Source organism: Apium graveolens, chromosome 10 (genome assembly GCF_009905375.1).
Source record: "Apium graveolens cultivar Ventura chromosome 10, ASM990537v1, whole genome shotgun sequence".
NCBI lineage: Eukaryota > Viridiplantae > Streptophyta > Magnoliopsida > Apiales > Apiaceae > Apium > Apium graveolens.
This window is the reverse complement of record NC_133656.1, coordinates 145,584,719-145,605,684: the sequence shown is the minus strand read 5'-3', so window position 1 is coordinate 145,605,684 and position 20,966 is coordinate 145,584,719. Positions and strand designations below refer to the sequence as shown.

The following is a 20,966-nucleotide window of genomic DNA, read 5'->3' as shown; positions in this document are numbered from 1 at the left end:
TATAATATGACATGTTCATGCTAATTCATGTTAATTAATCACCTAATAATAAATTTTATCCGAACATATCTTTTCCTAAAACATACTCTCTCCGTATAAAAATACAAGTCTATTTGATTTTTTACGTGTACTTAAAGTGTATAAAAATTATAGCTCCTTACACTTTTTTCAATTTTTTTTTTAAATTAAAATTTAATATATATATTTTTATTTAGAAAAAGAAAATTTAAAAAATAATTTGTGAAGTTATTATTTTTTATTTACCATAAAATATAAGTAAAAAATCAAAATAACTTATATTTTGGGAAGGATGAATAACAATCTAATTTATTTCCATCAAGCCACTAGATGTTAATTAGGTGCGTGAATAGCAAGTTGGGAATATATAATTTCTACGAAATTATCAAATCAGTCATCTTGACTTCTGATAATTTTGCCGTATCTTTGGTGCAGGGAATTCTTGGACATGCCTGAGAATCAAACTCATAGCTACAGTAATTAATTTTCTATAAAAACCCTTCCCAAAACTATTTTTTTTCATCACAGCCATATTTTCGACAAATAAATACAAGGTATGAATATTGGGGTGATGGAGAAGAAGCTGTACGGTGCATGTTTGAAAGGAGACATAGATACTCTGAAAGCAATGATGGAAGAAGATGAACTCACTCTTGCTCGAGTTTCGATATCTTCTTGCTTTAACCAAACACCCTTGCATGTAGCTTCTATGTTAGGCCACTTTGAATTTGCTAAATCTCTTCTTTCTTACGAGGCTGACTTTGCAAGCAGATTAGATTCACAAAGTCGTTCTCCTCTTCATTTGGCATCTGCTAACGGATATGCAGATCTTGTTAAAATATTGTTAGAGTATGATCCAAACATGTGTCAAGTGTCTGACGAGGATGGAAGGACCCCTCTCCATCTGGCTGTAATGAATGGTCAACTTGAGTGTGTCAGTGAGTTGACTAAAGTCCACCCTAAGTTGTGTGATGAAGAAACAACAGTGTTGCACTTGTGTGTTATGTATAATCGTTTAAATGTTCTCATTCTTATATTAGAATCAAATGGTCCTGGTTTGTCAAACATCAAAGATAAAGCTGGCAATACTATTTTACATTCTGCAACAACGTTGAGACGGATGCAGGTAAAATTTCCTACACCTGTGATTACTTATTCTGTAGATCACTTATTCTAATTAATATTTTGTTTTCTGGATATGTGTTTAATATATTTTACTTCTTGTGAATGACTTTATGCTTAATTACTCAGATAGTGAAGTACCTGGTGATGAGTAGAATTCAAGAAGTAGACGTGGATGCAGTAAATGAAAATGGTTTCACAGCCTTGGACATAGTAGAGCAGATGCCTAAAGATGTGAACACCATTGAAATTAAGGAGCTCCTGATCTCAGCTGGTACTTTGCGGGCTAAAGCATCAAAGACGACTAGCCTCCTAATTCCAGAGGTAGGCGGAGTAGCTGATCAAAACTTAGGCAGAGAACCAGCAACTGACAGCAATAGCAAGCTGGTAAAGATGTGGAAAAAGGTGAAAAGATTTACCTTCTTTCAAGAGAAAAGAGAAAAGAGAGACAAGATACTACTGGTAGCTGCATCTGTAATAGCTGCTATGGCTTACCAAGCAACTATTAGCCCACCTGGTGGTGTTGCTGGAACGGATGCCACAAAAGATATATATGGACCTGCTCCTGCAAATTCCCTTCTAGCCTACTACTACCCTGATTTGAGCGACAGGTTTTGGATATGTAACACCATCTCGTTTATGGCTTCTCTAAGTGTGATCTTTCTATATGTCAGTGGTGCAACTCTGAAACAGAGGTTTTTTGTTTGGCTTATACGAGCGGCCATGTGGATAACTCTCACATCAATGATAATGGCCTATTCATGTGCAGTTGCAGCTACTACCCAAGAGGAATTTGCGACTAACAGCACAGCTGCTGCAGTTACATTAGGACTATTGACATGGTTGGGATTAATTATTCTTTCAATCTCATTTATCGCTCCATCCGCTACATAGTGTGTTATTTTCAGTGAAGAAGATCATTTCATTGTTATTGAAGAAGGAGTTATATTTACAGCTATTACATCTCATATATATACACCACCATATACTTGGAGGGAAAGTTAGTTATAACTAACTTTTTACCTCTCATATTAACTAATCTAATATTGACTATCTTTGACTAATACTAACCATTTGACTAAAACCAAATAATTTAAGTAATATTATCAATATTACTAATATCCCCCCTCAAGTTAGGGGTGGTTGAGAATGCAGAATCAAATAACCCTAACTTGGCAGTGAGATAATGAAGCTGTGGAGAAGGTACTGATTTTGTAAAAATATCAGCCAACTGGTGTTTAGTTGGAAGATAGGTAAGTTGAAGAAGGCCTTCAAGAACTTTGTCTCTAGTGAAATGACAATCCACTTCTATGTGTTTTGTTCTTTCATGAAAGACAGGGTTTTTTGCTATATATATAGCGGACTGATTGTCACAATGAAGTGTGACAGGAGTGAGATTTGTGAGCCTAATTCTGCAAGCAATCTAACTAGCCAGGTGACCTCTGATGCAGCAGAAGCCATAGCCCTGTATTTAGCCTCAGAGCTAGACCTAGAAACTGTAGATTGTTTTTTTGATTTCCATGTGATTGGAGAATTTCCAAGCATGAGCACATAACCAGTGACAGATCTCCTGGAATCAGGGCAAGCAGCCCAATCAGAGTCTGAATAAGCCTGCAGAGTAAGTTTATCTGAACCTTTCAAGATGATACCCTGACCAGCAGAATGAGCAATATACCTTAGAGTATGAGTCAAAGCAACAAAATGATGTATTCTTGGTTGATGCATGAATTGACTAAGAACCTGAACTGAATAGCTTAAATCTGGCCTGGTGTTAGTAAGGAAGTTCAACTTTCCCAAGATTGATCTATATAGTTCAGGATCAGAAAACAATTCACCTTGAGAGTTATCTAGTTTGAGGTGAATAGGAAGTGGAGTTACAGCCTTTTTTGATACATCTATTTGACTCATTTCAAGAAGCTCAGCTGTAAATTTCTTTTGACTAAGAATAATTCCTTCTGGGAAGTAATTAATCTCTATTCCCAGAAAATAGTGCAACAAACCTAAGTCTTTAATACTGAAGACTTGATCAAGATGAGACTTAATAGAGGCAATATGAGTTTCATCACTACCTGTGACAATGATGTCATCCACATAAACTGCTATAATAGTTGTATGTCCATTAGAATTAAGAATGAAGAGACTATAATCATTCTTGAATTGTGTAAAGCCTTGAGCCAGCAACTCTGTAGCCAATTTAGAAAATCACATCCTAGAAGCCTGTTTTAAACCATACAAAGATTTCCTTAATCTACAGACATAGTTGAGGGGATTAGATAATCCTTCAGGAACTTTCATGTATACTTCTTCATGGAGATCTCCATGAAGAAAAGCATTATTCACATCCAATTGGTGCAGTTTCCAATGTTTGCTGGCAGCTAAAGAAATGATACATCTAACTGTACTCATTTTCACAACAGGTGAGAATACTTCATCATAATCAATCCCAAGTTTCTGATTATAACCCTTAGCCACTAACCTTGCTTTACACCTTTCTAAAGATCCATCATCATTAAATTTTACCTTGAATACCCATTTGCAGCCTATTGGTTTTTTACTTTGAGGGAGAGGAACTAAGTCCCAAGTCTGATTTTTTTCTAGGGCTTCTAATTCCTTTTGCATTGCTGTAATCCACAAAGGATTAGTAGAAGCTTCTGCATAAGATTTAAGTTCAGTAATGTATGAATGAGACAAGAGAGCATAATGTTTTCAAGGAATATTAGAGGCTGAAACAATTCCAAACCAATGAGAGTTTGGAGTATGACTGAGGTTACAGACATAATCTTGAAGATAAGAAGGAGTTGTTTTAGTTCTAGAAGATTATCTGACAGGAATAGTAGAAAGATCAACAACAGATCTTGTGTCATTGGTAGTAGAAGTTGAATCATTGATAGTAGGAGTGCCAGAAACAGTAGTGGAATGGTGCACATCATAACCAGAATAAGAAGAAGAAGGGAGAATAGGTAAAAAAATGTGATCCAGAAACTGAGATTGTGTTTGTTGATGCTGTGAAATGATGTGAAAAGGAAATTTGGATTCATGGAAGATCACATCTCTGGAAATGATAGTGGAATTTTTCTGAAGGTTAAAAACTTTATATCCTTTAGTATAATTGGGGTATCCTATAAAAACAGCAGCCGGTGCTCTTGGATCAAATTTGGTTCTATGAACTTTATTGGTGGATACATAACAGAGACAACCATAAGCCTTGAGGTGACTGAGATCAGCATTATCTTGAAACAATTTGTAATAAGGAGTTTGGAGACCAAAGGATTTCAATGGCATTCTATTTAACAGATAAGTAGCACACAACACAGAATCTCCCCAAAACTTATCAGGAAGTTTAGCTTGTAAATGCAAACTTCTAGCTGTCTCTAAGAGGTGCCTGTGCTTTCTCTCCACAACACCATTTTGTTGTGGAGTATAAGCACAGGTAGTCTGGTTAATGATTCCTCTAGTGGCATATAACTGTTTAAGTAATCCTTCAGTCAATTCCAATGCATTATCAGACCTCACACACTGAACTTTGGTTTTGAACTGATTATTAACATAATTGAAGAAATTATTCAGAATTGAAAACACATCAGATTTAGACTTAAGCAAGTGTACCCAAGTAAATCTGGTAAAGTCATCTACAATTGTAAGAAACTGAGTACATCCAGAAAGAGACTTGGTCTTGTAAGGACCCCATATGTCTAAATGTAGCAATTGAAATGCTGAAACAGTTTTAATAGAGCTCACAGGAAAAGACCTTCTCTTTTTTGTTGTTATCACTGTTTCTTGAAAATTGTTGCTTATTCCCAGTAAACCTTTGAGATTGATAACTATTTTTGTTAGCCACAAAAGCAAGAGACTCTGTCTGAGTGGAAATTTGAGATACTTCTTTATGTCTTTCTTCTTGTGCAAACAACCTGTATGCTTGAGAAACACTAGGCAAAGGGTGCATCATCAATATATTTCCCCTTACTGTGCTATACTGATCACTTAGCTTCATCATAAACTGCAACAGCCTATGTTCTAGCTGTTTTTGCTGAATCCTCTAAGTAAGTTTGCAAGTGCACAATTTACAGGTCCAGTGAGGAAGAGGATCTGCATCATTAAGACCATCCCAGAGTGTCTTGATCTTAGTAAAGAATTCAGATATAGAATCTGTGCCTTGATTGATTTCCAGTAATTTTTGTTCCAAAGAATAAATCTGTGTCATGGAGGCATAACCAAATCTTTCTTCTAAATCCTCCCAGATCTGTTGAGCATTTGGAAGAAACAACACGCTTTTTGTAATGTGTTCATCAAGGTTAAAAATCAACCAGGATATGACAAGATTATTACAACGCTCCCAGTATGCATACTCAGCAGTATCAGATGCAGGCACTGGTATTGTACCAGTCACAAAGCCTATTTTGTTCTTTGCAGATAAGGTAAGCATCATAGATCGTTTCCAATTGTGAAAGCCTACTCCATTGAATTTTACTGAAACAAGTTGAGTAGATGATGCATCCGAGTGATGAATATAGTACACACTCATAGGATCTTGATTAGTATTAGAGGAGGAGGTATTGGCAGTATTTGTAGTTTCAGTCGCCATTGCAGATAAAAAAAAACTGAACGAGATAGTTTCGTAGAAGAGAAATGAACAAATCGTTTGAAGATTATGATATTTAGAAGATCAATTGATCAAACACTAGGTGTGCAATTATGATCAAGTTCAGAATTTATCAATTATAGCTAATCGGCTAACCAGATAAGCAAGATCGGTGATGTATGATCACAATTATTCAAGAAACAAACAAGATTTCTCAGAAACAATCATGAATCACTTATTCATATGAACTTTGAACACAAGAAACAAACATAAAATGAAGAAATTGAAGGAGCAAATCGAGAACGTAACCTCACGACGAGCAGTTTGTAACGGTCACCTTACTACTTGATTATCCGCCATTAATGAGCTTAGTGAGCTCTGATACCATGTTATTTTCAGTAAAGAAGATCATTTCATTGTTATTGAAGAAGGAGTTATATTTACAGCTATTACATCTCATATATATACATCACCATATACTTGGAGGGAAAGTTAGTTATAACTAACTTTTTACCTCTCATATTGACTTAATCTAATATTGACCATCTTTGACTAATACTAACCATTTGACTAAAACCAAATAATTTAAGTAATACTATCAATATTACTAATATAGTGAGAACAAATTATAAAAAGGAAAGGGATATTAGTAAGAAGATAAGGAGTGACGAGACCGTCAGCTTCCTAACCCGGAGCACTAATATTGGGTGATAACAATAAAGAAAAATAATAAGAAGATTACTTGGGTCTATTGAGTCTAATTTAAATTTTATCCCCTAGGTTCAGGCATTGTTCTTACCGTTCCCTGTTGTATGTAATGTATTTTGTAACACTTAATGTATTCCATCTTTCTCACCCTTAATATGTTAGATCTAGATGAAATCAAAACTAAAATACATTTCTTTGTCTTAGAGTTGGTAAGAAGAAGGTTTAGACTAAAGAACTTCTATGTCTACTTTATCTGCGAAAATGAGACTTCTCCAAATTCAATAACCTCCTAATGAGACGCATTTCTACTCTGAAACATCTTCTGTGATGTTATTTGTAGAACTTTTTTTGGCAAAAAACTTGTCAACATAATTTGAAGGGAAGACTAATGACTGTGAAACAAAACTAACTTTATTACCAGCTGACCTCAACTACTAGTGAACTTGGCAAATAAAATTATTACTATGACACCACGAATATTGTTACTCCTATATGCCAAAGATACAACATAAGGCCGAGTTACCTAGGTAGGAATCATTATTGAAAGTGCTAAGTTGTCCTTTTTGAGGAATTTCTCTGATAAGATGATATTTTGAGAGATTCAAGACCTCCAGAAATGTCAAACTAGTTAACTCAGGAGGAAGATTGCTAAGCTGGTAAGGGATGGATCCACTAAAATTATTAGAGTTAAAATCGAGGTGCTGAAAGGTTAATATCTCAGAGACTGCACCTGAAGAAGCATTACAGAGAATACCAGTCCAGTTACAAAATATTAGCTAGATTAGCGAGTGACCATAAATCGAGTAAGGAAGACGGGGGTAGGCTATTATTCATCCACTTCTCCAGAGCTTCTCTTTGTCTTGTTGTAGATACTGATGCGAGGGTGAACGGAAGTAATGAGAATAAAAAACAGAGCGAATGTGATAAAGTTTATCCATGTGTATCATGTTTCTCTGCAAATTCATCATGTATCCACTACTACCATTGTATGAAGATGACTTAGTTATATATTGTGAGGCTGAGGTTTATTCATACCATTCAAACTTAGTTATTAAAACAGTGATTGGAGTTTCATCGTTCTCTGCACATGTTGAAAGTGATGCCCTGCCCCTAAACTTAGGGGCCCGTTTGGCTAATGACTTGGAGCATCTACGATCATCACCCTCTTACCTAAAGAAATTTATGTATATGTGTTGTCTTCTTTTTAATGTTAATATTTTAACTTTATATAATATTAAATGTCAACTTATGGCTTTCTTATTGACCAAATTTATTAATATTTAAATACACATTGAATTTTTATAAAAATACTACAAAATTTAATTTTATATAATAATATAGAATATGATATAAATATATAATTTCATAATATATATAAGTATATGTTTTTTAACATCTATAAGTATCTTATAATAATTATATAATTATACATTCAATATTTTTCGTTAAATAAATCAATAAATAGATATATTATATTATATTTACTTGTATTTAATTAAATATTAACTAAATTTATTTTAAATATATTATATTTACTTGTATTTTTCCCAAGAACCATTAATATTATAATTTATCGAAAATGTCGAATTCCTGACATTCTTATTACATTTAACATTTTTCTTGTGCTTCACCAGAAATGAGAAAAGTGGCGTGGAAACAAGGGTAAGCCACGTGGTCATATTAGTTGATAAATTAGGGTGGTAACACTCTAAGATCAACCTAAAATCAGATATAAGAAACTTTTGAACTTCTAACATTTCGTATAACTTCTCCAAGAGAAAAGGTTAACGACAAGTTTATCTTGGCAGCTCATTTTCCGTCCTTCTTTTAGATATTGTTTAGGACCTCCACCATAATCCTAACAATAGCTTAACGCGTCTCTCTAGATTTATTATAATTCTTCCAATGTAGTAATCTTGTGACAAACTTCAATTGTGTGTACTTGATGTTACCCAGAAATACTGGTTCTCCGACATTATTCACATTATATAAGAATTTAGATGCTTGCTCGTTCGGCTCCTCGTGGACACTATTGACATATCCAAAATCTTCCCCGCTAAAGGCATCCCTCAACATCTCATATTCATCAAATACATCTACATGATCATTCATTTCTTCATTTCTTGAGCCACCTTCTTTTTCATGATAATGTCATATGGTGTAAGTCTCAAGAAAACCGACTGCATATAAGTGAAACTCGACATCAGAAATGAGTTGAAAGAGTTGATTGTTATATGATTACGCGGACATCTAATCAAAAGTTCCGGATCATCCGGTTTCTTGCTATTTTTTATTGCAAATGCCAAGAAATCTTTAACCCCTTTATTAATTTCTTTCGTAAAATCATAACCACCGGGAATAATTCGTTTAGTGATCTAACTAGTATCATAAGACATCACAAATGAAAATAAAATGTTAAGTCAATAACACATAAGCACACATACATACACATATTTATATTGAACATGCACACATAAAAATCTAAATCACACATTTAAATGCATGTAATAATATAAGAGAAAACTAGAATTTAATACTTACATTGAAGATTGTAAAATTTATTGTAATTATGTCATCATGTATTTTGAATTATACGAAGATATATTTTTGTGAGAAAAAACAAGGGGAAAAAGTGAACTGCTAAAAGAGTCAGTAGCATTTTGCATATATTAACTTGCGACTGAAGAATTGGCTTTCCGTCATAAGTTTTATTAAAAAAAGTATTATTTTCGAGGGCAAACAAATGCTAGTACGTGGCATTTATTGTGGAAGGTGGAAAATTCATGACAAAAAATATTTCCGTCGTAAATTACAGTAAAACGATGTCATCAAATCCAATGAAAATTTTATTTTCATTTTTGTAATTAAATTTTATAATGGAATAATAATAACATATTTAACTTATGACAAACTAATATTTCCGTTGTAAATTACAGTAAAACGATGTCATCAAATCCAATAAAACTTCTATTTTCTTTTTTTTAATTAAATTTTATAATGGAATAATAATAAAATATTTAACTTGTGACAAACTAATATTTCCGTCGTAAAGTCTGCACGACGTCGTTCTCCTGCTTGACTGATTTTATTCATTTGATAGTGGATTTTAATAATAAAATAATAAATTTACGAAGGAATAATATTTCCTTCATAAATAATTACGATGGTAGAAATTTTTCATCGAAATTTAAGAGCGCACTTTTTCCTGTTGCAAGTTAACTGTCATAAATGCCTATATTTGTTGCAGTGAAAATATTTTTTTAATAAATAGCTAAGTGTAACAGCCCGCACTTCCGGACTATTAATTCTAAATCAAAATTAGAATAAAATTCAATTACTAATTCAAAATCTATTACAAAGTTAACTATTACAAACGCGCAGTTAAAATCGGAAGTACAAAAGTTAAACCATTCCAAACCTAAGGTCCTCGAATTCTAATGTTATCCAACTCGAATCTTAGACGAAACCTGAAATTGTAAGTAATGAGTGGTGAAACCCATCAAGAAAATAATCAATCCAACTAGTACGGCCAAATAACATATAAACATATGACAAAATACGACATTTTATACGATATACGAAGCACACACTTTCGATAACTTTCATATTCTTATTCTTATTCAATACATACGATACACATAACACATAAATAACAATAATATAAAATTCGTAATCCATGCCACGACCACTACAAACCGGGGATAATGGTCCTAAATTTTCAGAAAACTGTCACTATAATCCGGTGACTACGGTCCTAAGTTCTTATTTGATATTTTCACAAAGCATGGCCCAAATCAAAGATCTGAAATTATCATTGGCACACCACACATATATACGATATTACATATCACTTCAAAATATATTGTCATTTAGCCCATATTTTGATAATCAAATATACACACATAACACAAAATTTTAAAAACACTAGCAATATCGATCAAAAATTTATTTTGAAACTTGACCACATCTGAATTTACCCTTTTTCCCATCTAAACGATGCTTTCTTCAAAACCACGAAACACGAAAGTTGTAGAGAATAAAAAGAACTTTCCGAAAAGTCCAGAATCAAAGAATTCTGACTTACGATGATTTTTTTACGAATTTTACAAGCCTGCTGAATTTTATAAATAAAGGCCTACGAATTTTAATATTTAAGGAGAGGAATATGAATAGAATATATTTATAACGTTACAAAACCCAATTTTTAAACTACAAGTTATCCATATTAGAATATGATCCAAATTTTAGACCCATTAGTCTAAACTAATTTTAAATCCTAATCCTTATCTAATTTTAATCTTTTTTTTCAATTATTCTATTATTATTATTATTATTATAATTCTAAAAATTACGGGATATTACATACTAACCTCTTTAAAAAGAATTTGGTCCCCAAATTCATAACAATCCTAAACGTCTACTCTCTCTAATCTCCTATAGGTCTAACTCCTTAAATACTGATTTTTTATAATCATTATTCTGTTGGACTTCTGAGGCGGCTGGTTCTTGTGGGCTTCTATATAAGTAGTTTTCAGAGACGTTTCACAAAAGAGTGGTATCAAGCAAGGAGCAAGGAGAGAAGGAAGAAGACCGTTTTAGCACATCGCAACGAAGAAGAGGAAGCATACGTTTTCTTGTGATTCTTTTATTTGTTGTATCAGTGGATGCTAGTTTTCTTTACTTTGAACCTTATTACTCTTGTGACGTACTCTGGTTTTAATAAGTATTTTTATTAGTTTGTATTGTGTGTTATCATCATGTTTTCATATGAACCCATGGTGACGATGAGTTCTATCATGGGCTAATCGTGATCATGGGGTCGTAACGGATTTACTATAAATTTCTTTAGTTAGTTGTTTAATATCTTAGTGTGTGATGATTGTATGATATCTAGCATAGGTTGTGCTTATTCGTCTTATGTGCGTCGCGAACATATAAGATAGGCTGTTAATCTTTTGTGAAGCGACGGTGGATCTTGAGGTTTAGAACTTACCATGCTAGCATAGGTTCATTTATGTGTATGCATGATTAGTGGGTAACTCTAACCGTCTTACTTGTGTAATCTTAAAGAATAACTTGTGCTTAAATCGTTATGTTATCAAATTCTGTAGACATATAGGGTCTCAACATAATTGATACCTATTCAACTTCTATCCTAATTGTGGATGTTTGGTAGAATGGTATTAGTACAACGAAAGTTGGCTTTTATCAGTTTCGTGTTGTTCGATTAATATCATCACCGTTTCATGCTAAGGGTAATAACGATGGCTATCGAAGGAAGTAGTAATGAAGTTATGATCTCATGTGTGTTTAATATTGTTAATTCAAGTGCCAATTAAGTGTTTTAATTCTCGTAGTTAATTGTAGTTAATAATTAGTTAATCAAATCTAAGTGTTATTGTCTTGACATTGAGAAGTAATCATACATTGGTGAGTAAGTATTAATTGAACATAATTAGTCTGAGTCTCTGTGGGAACGAACTAGAAATTATTCTATATTACTTGCGAACGCGTATACTTGCGTGAATATTAGCGCGTGTTTTGTGCCTAACAAGTTTTTGGCGCCGCTGCCGGGGACTCGGCGTATTTGTCTAGTTTATGTACTTGCCATCAGTGGTCATTAGGACTCATTGATTAAGACGTGTTACTTATTATTTCCGGTTGTGTTTTAGGTACTCTAGCGAGCATTTATGCAAACACGTTCTCGCACTCGCAAGAGAACTTTAGATACAGCTGAGGAGACAGACTCAGTTCTTGATATTCCAGAAAAGATAGATTTTAAAGATTCGGATAAAGAGAGTGAGCAGAAAGAACCAGTAATCATGGGGGATCGTATAGTTCCAGCAGCAGATCCAGCTCTTATGGACTTTTCTCGGCCTAAAATTGATGACATTCAGTCAAGCATCCTTCATCCGGCTATTCAGGCTAACACTTTTGAAATCAAGCCGGACACTATTCAGATGGTGCAGAATTCTGTTTCTTTCGGAGGTGCTGCGACTTAAGACCCCAACATGCATATCACGAATTTTGTCGAGATCTGCAGTACTTTCAAATATAATGGTGTGACTGATGAGGCTATCAAGATGAGGCTTTTCCCATTCTCTCTGAGGGATAAAGCTAAGGACTGGTTACATTCTGAGCCAGCTGGGTCCATCACTACTTGGCAAGATCTTGCGCAAAAGTTTCCGGTAAAGTTCTATCCAATGGCGAAGACTGCAGTTATGAGGAGTGCTCTTACTTAGTTTGCGCAGCAACCAACAGAATCTATGTGCGAAGCTTGGGAGCGCTACAAGGAGATGTTGAGAAAGTGTCCACATCATGGTATGCCTGACTGGATGGTGATCACTGGTTTCTATAATGGTTTGGGGGCCCAATCTCAGACCATGCTCGATGTAGCAGCTGTAGGCGCCTTGTGGGACAAAAGCTATACTGAGGCTTATAATCTTATTGAAACTATGGCTGTAAATGAGCATCAAAACCCAACTCAAAGGATGATGCCTGGGAAGGTAGCAGGTATTCTGGAAGTTGATGCAGCTACAGCTATTGCAGCGCAGCTCCAAGCGTTGTCTTTGAAGGTCGATTCTTTAGCCAACTATGGAGTCAATCAGATAGCTATGGTCTGTGAGCTTTGTGCAGGTTCTCATGCTACGGATTAGTTTTCTCTTGTTAATGAATCTGTTCAGTATGTGAATAATTATCAGCGACCGCAGCAGCCTATGCCAACTACTTATCATCCTAACAACAGAAATCATCCCAATTTCAGCTGGAGTAATAATCAGAATGCTGTTCAGCAACCATATCAGCAACCTGTAAGTAAACAGTTTAATCCACCTAGATTCCAGCAAATACAGCATTACGCTCAAAGGCAATCATATCCTCAACAAGGAGGTGCTGCTCTACCTTGTAGTGCTGATTTCGAGGAGCTCAAGCTGTTGTGCAAAAGTCAGGCTGTTTCTATCAAGACCTTGGAAAATCAAATCGGTCAATTAGCCAATGTTGTGCTCAATCGTCAACCTGGCACACTTCCCAGTGATACTGAAGTGCCAGGCAGGAAGGAAGCTAAGGAGCAAGTAAAGGCTGTCACCTTAAGGTCTGGAAAAGTTGCTGAAAAATAAAAGATGGAGAAGCTGATGTTGTTGATGAAGAAGAGAAGTAAAAGGAGAAAGCGGCGAAACCAAGGAAGACTACTGTTGAACACACTCTGCCTGAGGGTAATACAGGGGAGAAACAACTCTATCCTCCACCACCTTTCCCTAAGAGATTGCAACAACAAAAATTGGATAAGCAGTTCGGTAAGTTTCTGGAGGTGTTCAAGAAACTTCACATCAATATACCTTTTGCTGAGGCTCTGGAGCAAATGCCTAGTTATACAAAATTCATGAAGAGTATTCTTTCAAGGAAGGTGAAACTGGATGACCTTGATACCGTTACTCTAACGGAAGAGTGCAGTGCTGTGCTGCAACAAAAATTACCTCCAAAGCTTAAAGATCAAGGTAGCTTCACCTTTCCTTGCACCATTGGCAAGTTGTCTTTCGACAAATGCCTGTGCGATTTGGGAGCAAGCATCAATCTGATGCCATTGTCTATCTTCAAAAAGTTGAATTTGCCTGATCCAAAGCCCACCTACATGTCTCTACAATTGGTTGATCGTTCTATTACATACCCACGAGGCATCGTGGAGGACGTGTTAGTAAAGGTGGATAAGCTCTTCTTCCCTGCAGATTTCTCCTTAGAAGCGAAAGCTAGACATGCCATTTGAATCTCTTGGTACTACTGATCTCAAGAATGCTGAGGGAAAGCTCAAACCATCTATTGAGGAAGCACCTACTTTGGAGCTTAAACCATTTCCTGAACACTTGAGGTATGCTTTTTTAGGTGATGAATCTACTTTACCTGTTATTATTGCATCTGACCTTTCAGGTAGTGAGGAGGACAAGCTCTTGAGGATTTTGAGAGAATTCAAATTGGCCATCGGATGGACTATAGCAGATATAAAAGGGATCAGCCCTTCGTACTGTATGCATAAAATTCTGCTAGAGGAAGGTAGTAAGCCGACTGTTGAGCAACATAGCACATCGCAACGAAGAAGAGGAAGCATACGTTTTCTTGTGATTCTTTTATTCGTTGTATCAGTGGATGCTAGTTTTCTTTACTTTGAACCTTATTACTCTTGTGACGTACTCTGGTTTTAATAAGTATTTTTATTAGTTTTTATTGTGTGTTATCATCATGTTTTCATATGAACCCATGGTGACGATGAGTTCTATCATGGGCTAATCGTGATCATGGGGTCGTAACGGATTTACTATGGATTTCTTTAGTTAGTTGTTTAATACCTTAATGTGTGATGATTGTATGATATCTAGCATAGGTTGTGCTTATTCGTCGTATGTGCGTCGCGAACATATAAGATAGGCTGTTAATCTCTTGTGAAGCGACGGCGGATCTTGAGGTTTAGAACTTACCATGCTAGTATAGGTTCATGTATGTTTATGCATGATTAGTGGGTAACTCTAACCGTTTTACTTGCCCTGTGTAATCATAAAGAATAACTTGTGCTTAAATCGTTATGTTGTCAAATTTTGTAGACATATAGGGTCTCAACATAATTGATGCCTATTCAACTTCTATCTTAATTATGGATGTTTGGTAGAATGGTATTAGTACAACGAAAGTTGGCTTTTATCAGTTTCGTGTTGTTCAATTAATATCATCACCGTTTCATGCTAAGGGTAATAACGATGACTATTGAAGGAAGTAGTAATGAAGTTATAATCTCATGTGTGTTGAATATTGTTAATTCAAGTGCCAATTAAGTGTTTTAATTCTCGTACTTAATTGTAGTTAATAATTAGTTAATCAAATCTAAGTGTTATTGTCTTGACTTTGAGAAGTAATCATACATTGGTGAGTAAGTGTTAATTGAACATAATTAGTCTGAGTCTCTGTGGGAACGAACTAGAAATTATTCTATATTACTTTCGAACGCGTATACTTGTGTGGATATTAGCGCGTGTTTTGTGCCTAACACTACTGTCCACAGAAACGCACCCTAGGGAATGTATTAGTCCCATACCTAATACACTCCGAAGGACAACCTGCTCTTGATACCAATTGTAACAGCCCGCACTTCCGGACTATTAATTCTAAATCAAAACTAATATAAAATTCAATTACTAATCCAAAATCTATTACAAAGTTGACTATTACAAACGCGCAGTTAAAAGCGAAAGGTCCTGGAATTCTAATGTTCTCCAATTCAAATCTTAGACGAAACCTGAAATTGTAAGTAATGAGCGGCGAAACCCAGCAAGAAAACAATCGATCCAACTAGTAGGGCCCAATAACATATAAACATATGACAAAATATGACATTCTATACGATATACGAAGCACACACTTTCGATAACTTTCATATTCTTATTCTTATTCGATACATAAGATACACATAGCACATAAATAATAAAAATTTAAAATCCGTAATCCATGCCACGACCACTACAAACCGGTGATAATGGTCCTAAATTTTCAGAAAACTGTCACTACAATCCGGTGACTATGGTCCTAAGTTCTTATTCGATATTTTCACAAAGCATGACCCAAATCAAAGATCTGAAATTATCATTGGCACACCACACATATATACGATATTACATATCACTTCAAAATATATTGTTATTTAGCCAATATTTTGATAATCAAATATACACACATAACACATAATTTTAAAAACACTAGCAAGATCGATCAAAAATTTACTTCAAAACCTGACCAGATCTGAATTTACCCTTCTGCCTATCTAAACGAGGCTTTCTTCAAAATCACGAAACACGAAAGTTGTAGAGAACGAAAAGACCTTTCTGAAAAGTCTAGAATCGACGAATTCTGACTTACGATGATTTTTTTACGAATTTTACAAGCCAGCTGAATTTTATGAATAAAGGCCTACGAATTTTAATATTTAAGGAGAGGAATACGAATATAATGTATTTATAACATTACAAAACCCAATTTTTAACCTACAAGTTATCCATATTAGAATGTGATCCAAACTTTAGGCCCACTAGTCTAAACTAATTTTAAATCCTAATCCTTATCTAATTTTAATCCTTTCTTTCAATTATCCTATTATTATTATCATAATTCTAGAAATTATGGGATATTACATACTACCCTCCTTTAAAATAATTTGGTCCCCAAATTCATAATAATCCTATACGTCTACTCTCTCTAATCTCCTATAGGTCAAACTATGGTCCACAGAAACGTATCCTAGGGAATGTACTAGTCCCATACCTAATACACTCTAAAGGACAGCCTGCTCTTGATACCAATTGTAACAGCCCGCACTTCCGGACTATTAATTATAAATCAAAACCAAAATAAAATTCAATTACTAATCCAAAATCTATTACAAAGTTGACTATTACAAACGCGCAGTTAAAATCAAAAGTCCAAAAGTTAAACCACTCCCAACCTAAGGTCCTCAAATTCTAATGTTATCCAACTCAAATCTTAAACTAAACCTGCAATTGTAAGTAATGAGCGGCGAAACCCAGCAAGAAAACAATCGATCCAACTAGTAGGGCCAAATAACATATAAATATATGAAAAAATACGACATTCTCTACGATAAGAAATACCTTTATATTCTTTATAATATAGCTAACTATTATTCTAAACTCCCTCCATTTCTTTTTAAATATCATATTTTGATCATGCACACTTATTAAAAATGTAGTTATTAGGTTATTCTATCACTAAAATAATTTTATTTTTCACTTTTATCATTCATCTACCACTATTATCATTAATACTAATACTTTAGAATGGTGTTAATTTAATATTAAACAAGAGTATTTGAGTAAAAAGACAGATCTAATTGTCTTAAAAATGTAAACATGCTTAAATTTAAAATTTAAAGTGTGATAGTTTACGGGCCGCTTATACTTGGATACCTCAAATCATCTCCTTGTCAAGGAAATCTAATGTATGCTAACTTAGAACCTGTCTTACATGCTTACCGTGACTCCGACTAAGGTGGTTGTCAAATTACTCGCCAATAGTGTTATGTTTGACTTATCTTTGAATTTTTGAAAGTGCAAAAAGTAGCATATTGTTTCTCGCTTCTCTGTTGAGGTAGAGTATAAGGGTATGGATGATACATGTTGTGAAATTGTCTGGCTCCTATCTTTGTTCAAAGCTTTTAGGTACTATAAGCTTACTATTATTACACTCTTATTACACTCTTCCTCTTATTACACTCTTCTCTTATGTGATAGCGACTCCACTCTTTATATTGTCTCTAATTTCATCTTTCATGAGAGGACAAAACATCTTGAACATGACTGTTATATTGTTCATGAAAAACTCAAGCTCAGTGTGATAACTACATCCAATATTTTTTCTCTTGCTCAACCAGCCGATATGTTTTCTAAGACATTGGCTTCCTCTCACCCATCTCAATTACTCTCCAAGTTGGGTCTTTGTAATCTATTCCAAACCTCCAACTTGAGGGAGATGTTGAGATTATAGAGTCCACTGAATCACACACTACTCAGGCCCAACTTCCTCATGACAAAATGGTTTAATACACAATCACACAAGATGGGGATTTCAGTTAGGACAACTGTTACAACTGTCCTCTAGGAATGCAAATTGCATTTCAAATTAATGTAGATGAGATATATACCATATATGTGTTATATTATTTGATTAAGGAGTAGTATAGAAAAATAGTTCTCTTTGTATCTTTTTTTTCAAGCTTAACAGAAATCCTATATTTCTTACTTGACATAAATTGACACTATCTATTAATCAATATGCTAATTTTCCTTCAGATATACAGTATATTTATCGAATTGCTGGATGTGCAAACCGTTATGGGTTAACTGGTCCCACTAAAGCATGGGAAGGATAAAGAAAAAAAGGCTACTTACTTTCCTGAAAAGGATGCAAGATTTTTTTTATACAAGTGATAATTTAAAAAATGACGATTGTTGGTGAAAGAACTTTAGAGTAGGAAACCCAATAAAGCCCTACCCCAGCAAGAGGACATTGATTATTGTGGAATGTCTTTTGTGTAGTCTTGGTATCTAGGACACAAGAATTAAACTCAAGAGCCAGTAACAAACAAGGACAATAGTAAAAAGCACAGCCAAAACTTAAGAACTTAAGCTGGAAATGACTGGATATAGTGGTTGGGTGAATTGATTAAATATGCAGCACATAGTGATATATTTATGAACGGGTTAATGGGTAAATCATAGCTGAAGCTGGTTCAAACTTGCAACTGGATCAACTGAAAAAGTTTGCATTTTGATGATTAAACTAAAAAAAAATCTTGCAACTAAATCACTGAAAAAAAGCATCGTCGTTAAATTTCATTGACTTTGACGGAAAATATTGGATGAAGTTAAGTTAGCAGACACATCGGATATCAAGTCAGCCATAACTGCCACATAATAAGTTATGTAGATGTTATACAACATACAAAATTCACCACCTATATTTTCAAAACAAACCAACCCAAATCCCATTAAAATCCGATATTACTCATCACACACACCTATATCATACAACTATGAATGAAATCAAAAGATAATCTAATAAGAGAATCAAAACTGTATCATAAATATGAATATCTGTAATAACTCGAATTTTTGAGACTTTGTAAAATGATTAATGAATAGTAACCCTGACAACCGGGGAAATGTTTTATCCCACACTATGTTATACATGGGAAATTTAGTTTCCGAGTAGATAACATGATTATACGTACCAAATAAGTATATGTAAGGTAGGATAAATTTTTTAGAGCATTTAATTGAGGTTTAGATAGTCAAATATCATGAAAGTGATGATGAATAGTGTCAAATAGTAACACTTCTTGATTTCTTGATTTTTATGGCATGATTTAGGATCCTTAAGCACAACCAAGCCTCCCCAAGGTTCAACCATCAAGAACAAATTTCAAGTTTTCAAAAAAGGTAAAAATCCTTATCCAAATTTTGTTTAAGGCTTAAGTATCAAAAAGATTAAAGATCTTAGTTGTAAACATAGTTTTTATAATTAATTTGTCTTTTTCTTGATGATTAGTTAGTTAGTTATTAAGGTTGATACTATGGCGTAAAGAACATGATGTTCTTGAGAGGCGTAAGTGTTAAAATGATAGTATGGTGATGGTTGATGGTTGGTTAATGATTTAGAGCGAGAACGAAACCCGAATCGCGAGCGTAACGATGTTAAAACGAGAGAAACGTAACTATAAGTTTTCTGCAGAAGTACAGAATGTATAAACTGTAATTTCCTGACAAGTAAGACTTAAAAATGATATAACATGTTTTAAGGATCATTTAGGCGCTTGAATCGCTTGATTTCGATTTACGGTTTAAAAGATAAGTCCATTTTAGTGAAAATGATTTACGCGATAAAAACTATTACGAATTATGAACTTTGGAAATAGAAATGACCGTCTTAAAAATATTCAAAAATAATAAATTTTTACAGAGAGTAAGAAATAGAGTTTTTTAACCGTAATAAAAATTTTAAGTGAAAATATATATTTTTCAATTTTATAAAAATATTGGAGCCGAGATTGCGCGAATAGAAACCCTTAATAACTTAAGAATCGAGAGTGGAGCCGAGAGACGAAATGTAAAAGACATTAACGAACATAAGGGATTTCGAAAAGAAAGCGAATATGACAAGTAATTGTACTTATTGGAATAATGAGAGTAAAGCGAGTTGCGTGAATGAACAGTAAATATCGCGTATGTACAAGTAATGATAAATACGAACGGAATCTAACGAAACGATAATTATTTATAATTATAGATTTTTGGGCGAACCCTAGAGCACCCTCCACTTCAAAGTACCCAGAAAAGTTCATGAATCCTATTCTACACTCTGTTGTGTTGTGAAGATTGTTTTACTATTTTCGTACAATTGCCATGTTTGCCATGATAGTAAAATATGAGTTTTACGTATCAAATAACAATCGAGATTACGATGAATATATCGTAGAATATTTTAACGATATAGTAGAGCATAATGTATAAATTGTAAGACCGAGAGTCGGTCATCTTTTATAAAGTATAAACCCCGGAGCTGTTTTGGACGAATAAAAGTCTGTATCTATTTTATCTCAAGGGACTCGAGTCCTCTCACGATTTATTAAATACCTCGAATTTATTTAAATGATTTCTAAATATTGTATTCCCTCAACTCTATTTAATTACCCGAGCAATGAATTTTATTTCAGATATTCATTTAAAAAGGGAGAAGTATTCTCCAAAATTTATTTTATTTTAAAACCAATTATTTTATATTATTATTGATTAATTTAATTATCTAAACATAAATTAGTAGAAGAATATAATTTCAATTATTCTTTTAAAATATAATTATTTGAGGTTTAATTATTTAATAATTATTATTAATTATTAAATATTTATTAAATAATATAATATCGATTACAAATCATAAAACCTCTTTTAAAATATTTTCTGAGTTTCGGAAAATCATTATAATACCTTCA

General features: G+C 33.9%; 1 protein-coding gene and 1 pseudogene across 1 annotated transcript; one reads left to right on the top strand and one right to left on the bottom strand.

Moving 5' to 3' along the window:
• The first annotated feature begins 574 nt into the window (after window positions 1-574).
• On the top strand, window positions 575-2,034 carry LOC141689237 (uncharacterized). The gene is made up of 2 exons (XM_074493466.1): window positions 575-1,144; window positions 1,270-2,034. Exons 1-2 carry the CDS (start codon window positions 575-577, stop codon window positions 2,032-2,034), a joined length of 1,335 nt encoding a protein of 444 aa, XP_074349567.1.
• A 10,603-nt stretch (window positions 2,035-12,637) lies between these two features.
• Window positions 12,638-12,752, bottom strand: LOC141694326 (small nucleolar RNA R71; annotated as a pseudogene).
• Window positions 12,753-20,966: the final 8,214 nt, after the last annotated feature.

Bases quoted from the DNA above. Each gene is read 5' to 3' on its own strand.
- LOC141689237 (XM_074493466.1), top strand. From the start codon at position 575: ATGAATATTGGGGTGATGGAGAAGAAGCTGTACGGTGCATGTTTGAAA. The intron at 1,145-1,269 runs GTAAAATTTCCT...TTAATTACTCAG, and splicing joins CAACGTTGAGACGGATGCAG to ATAGTGAAGTACCTGGTGAT.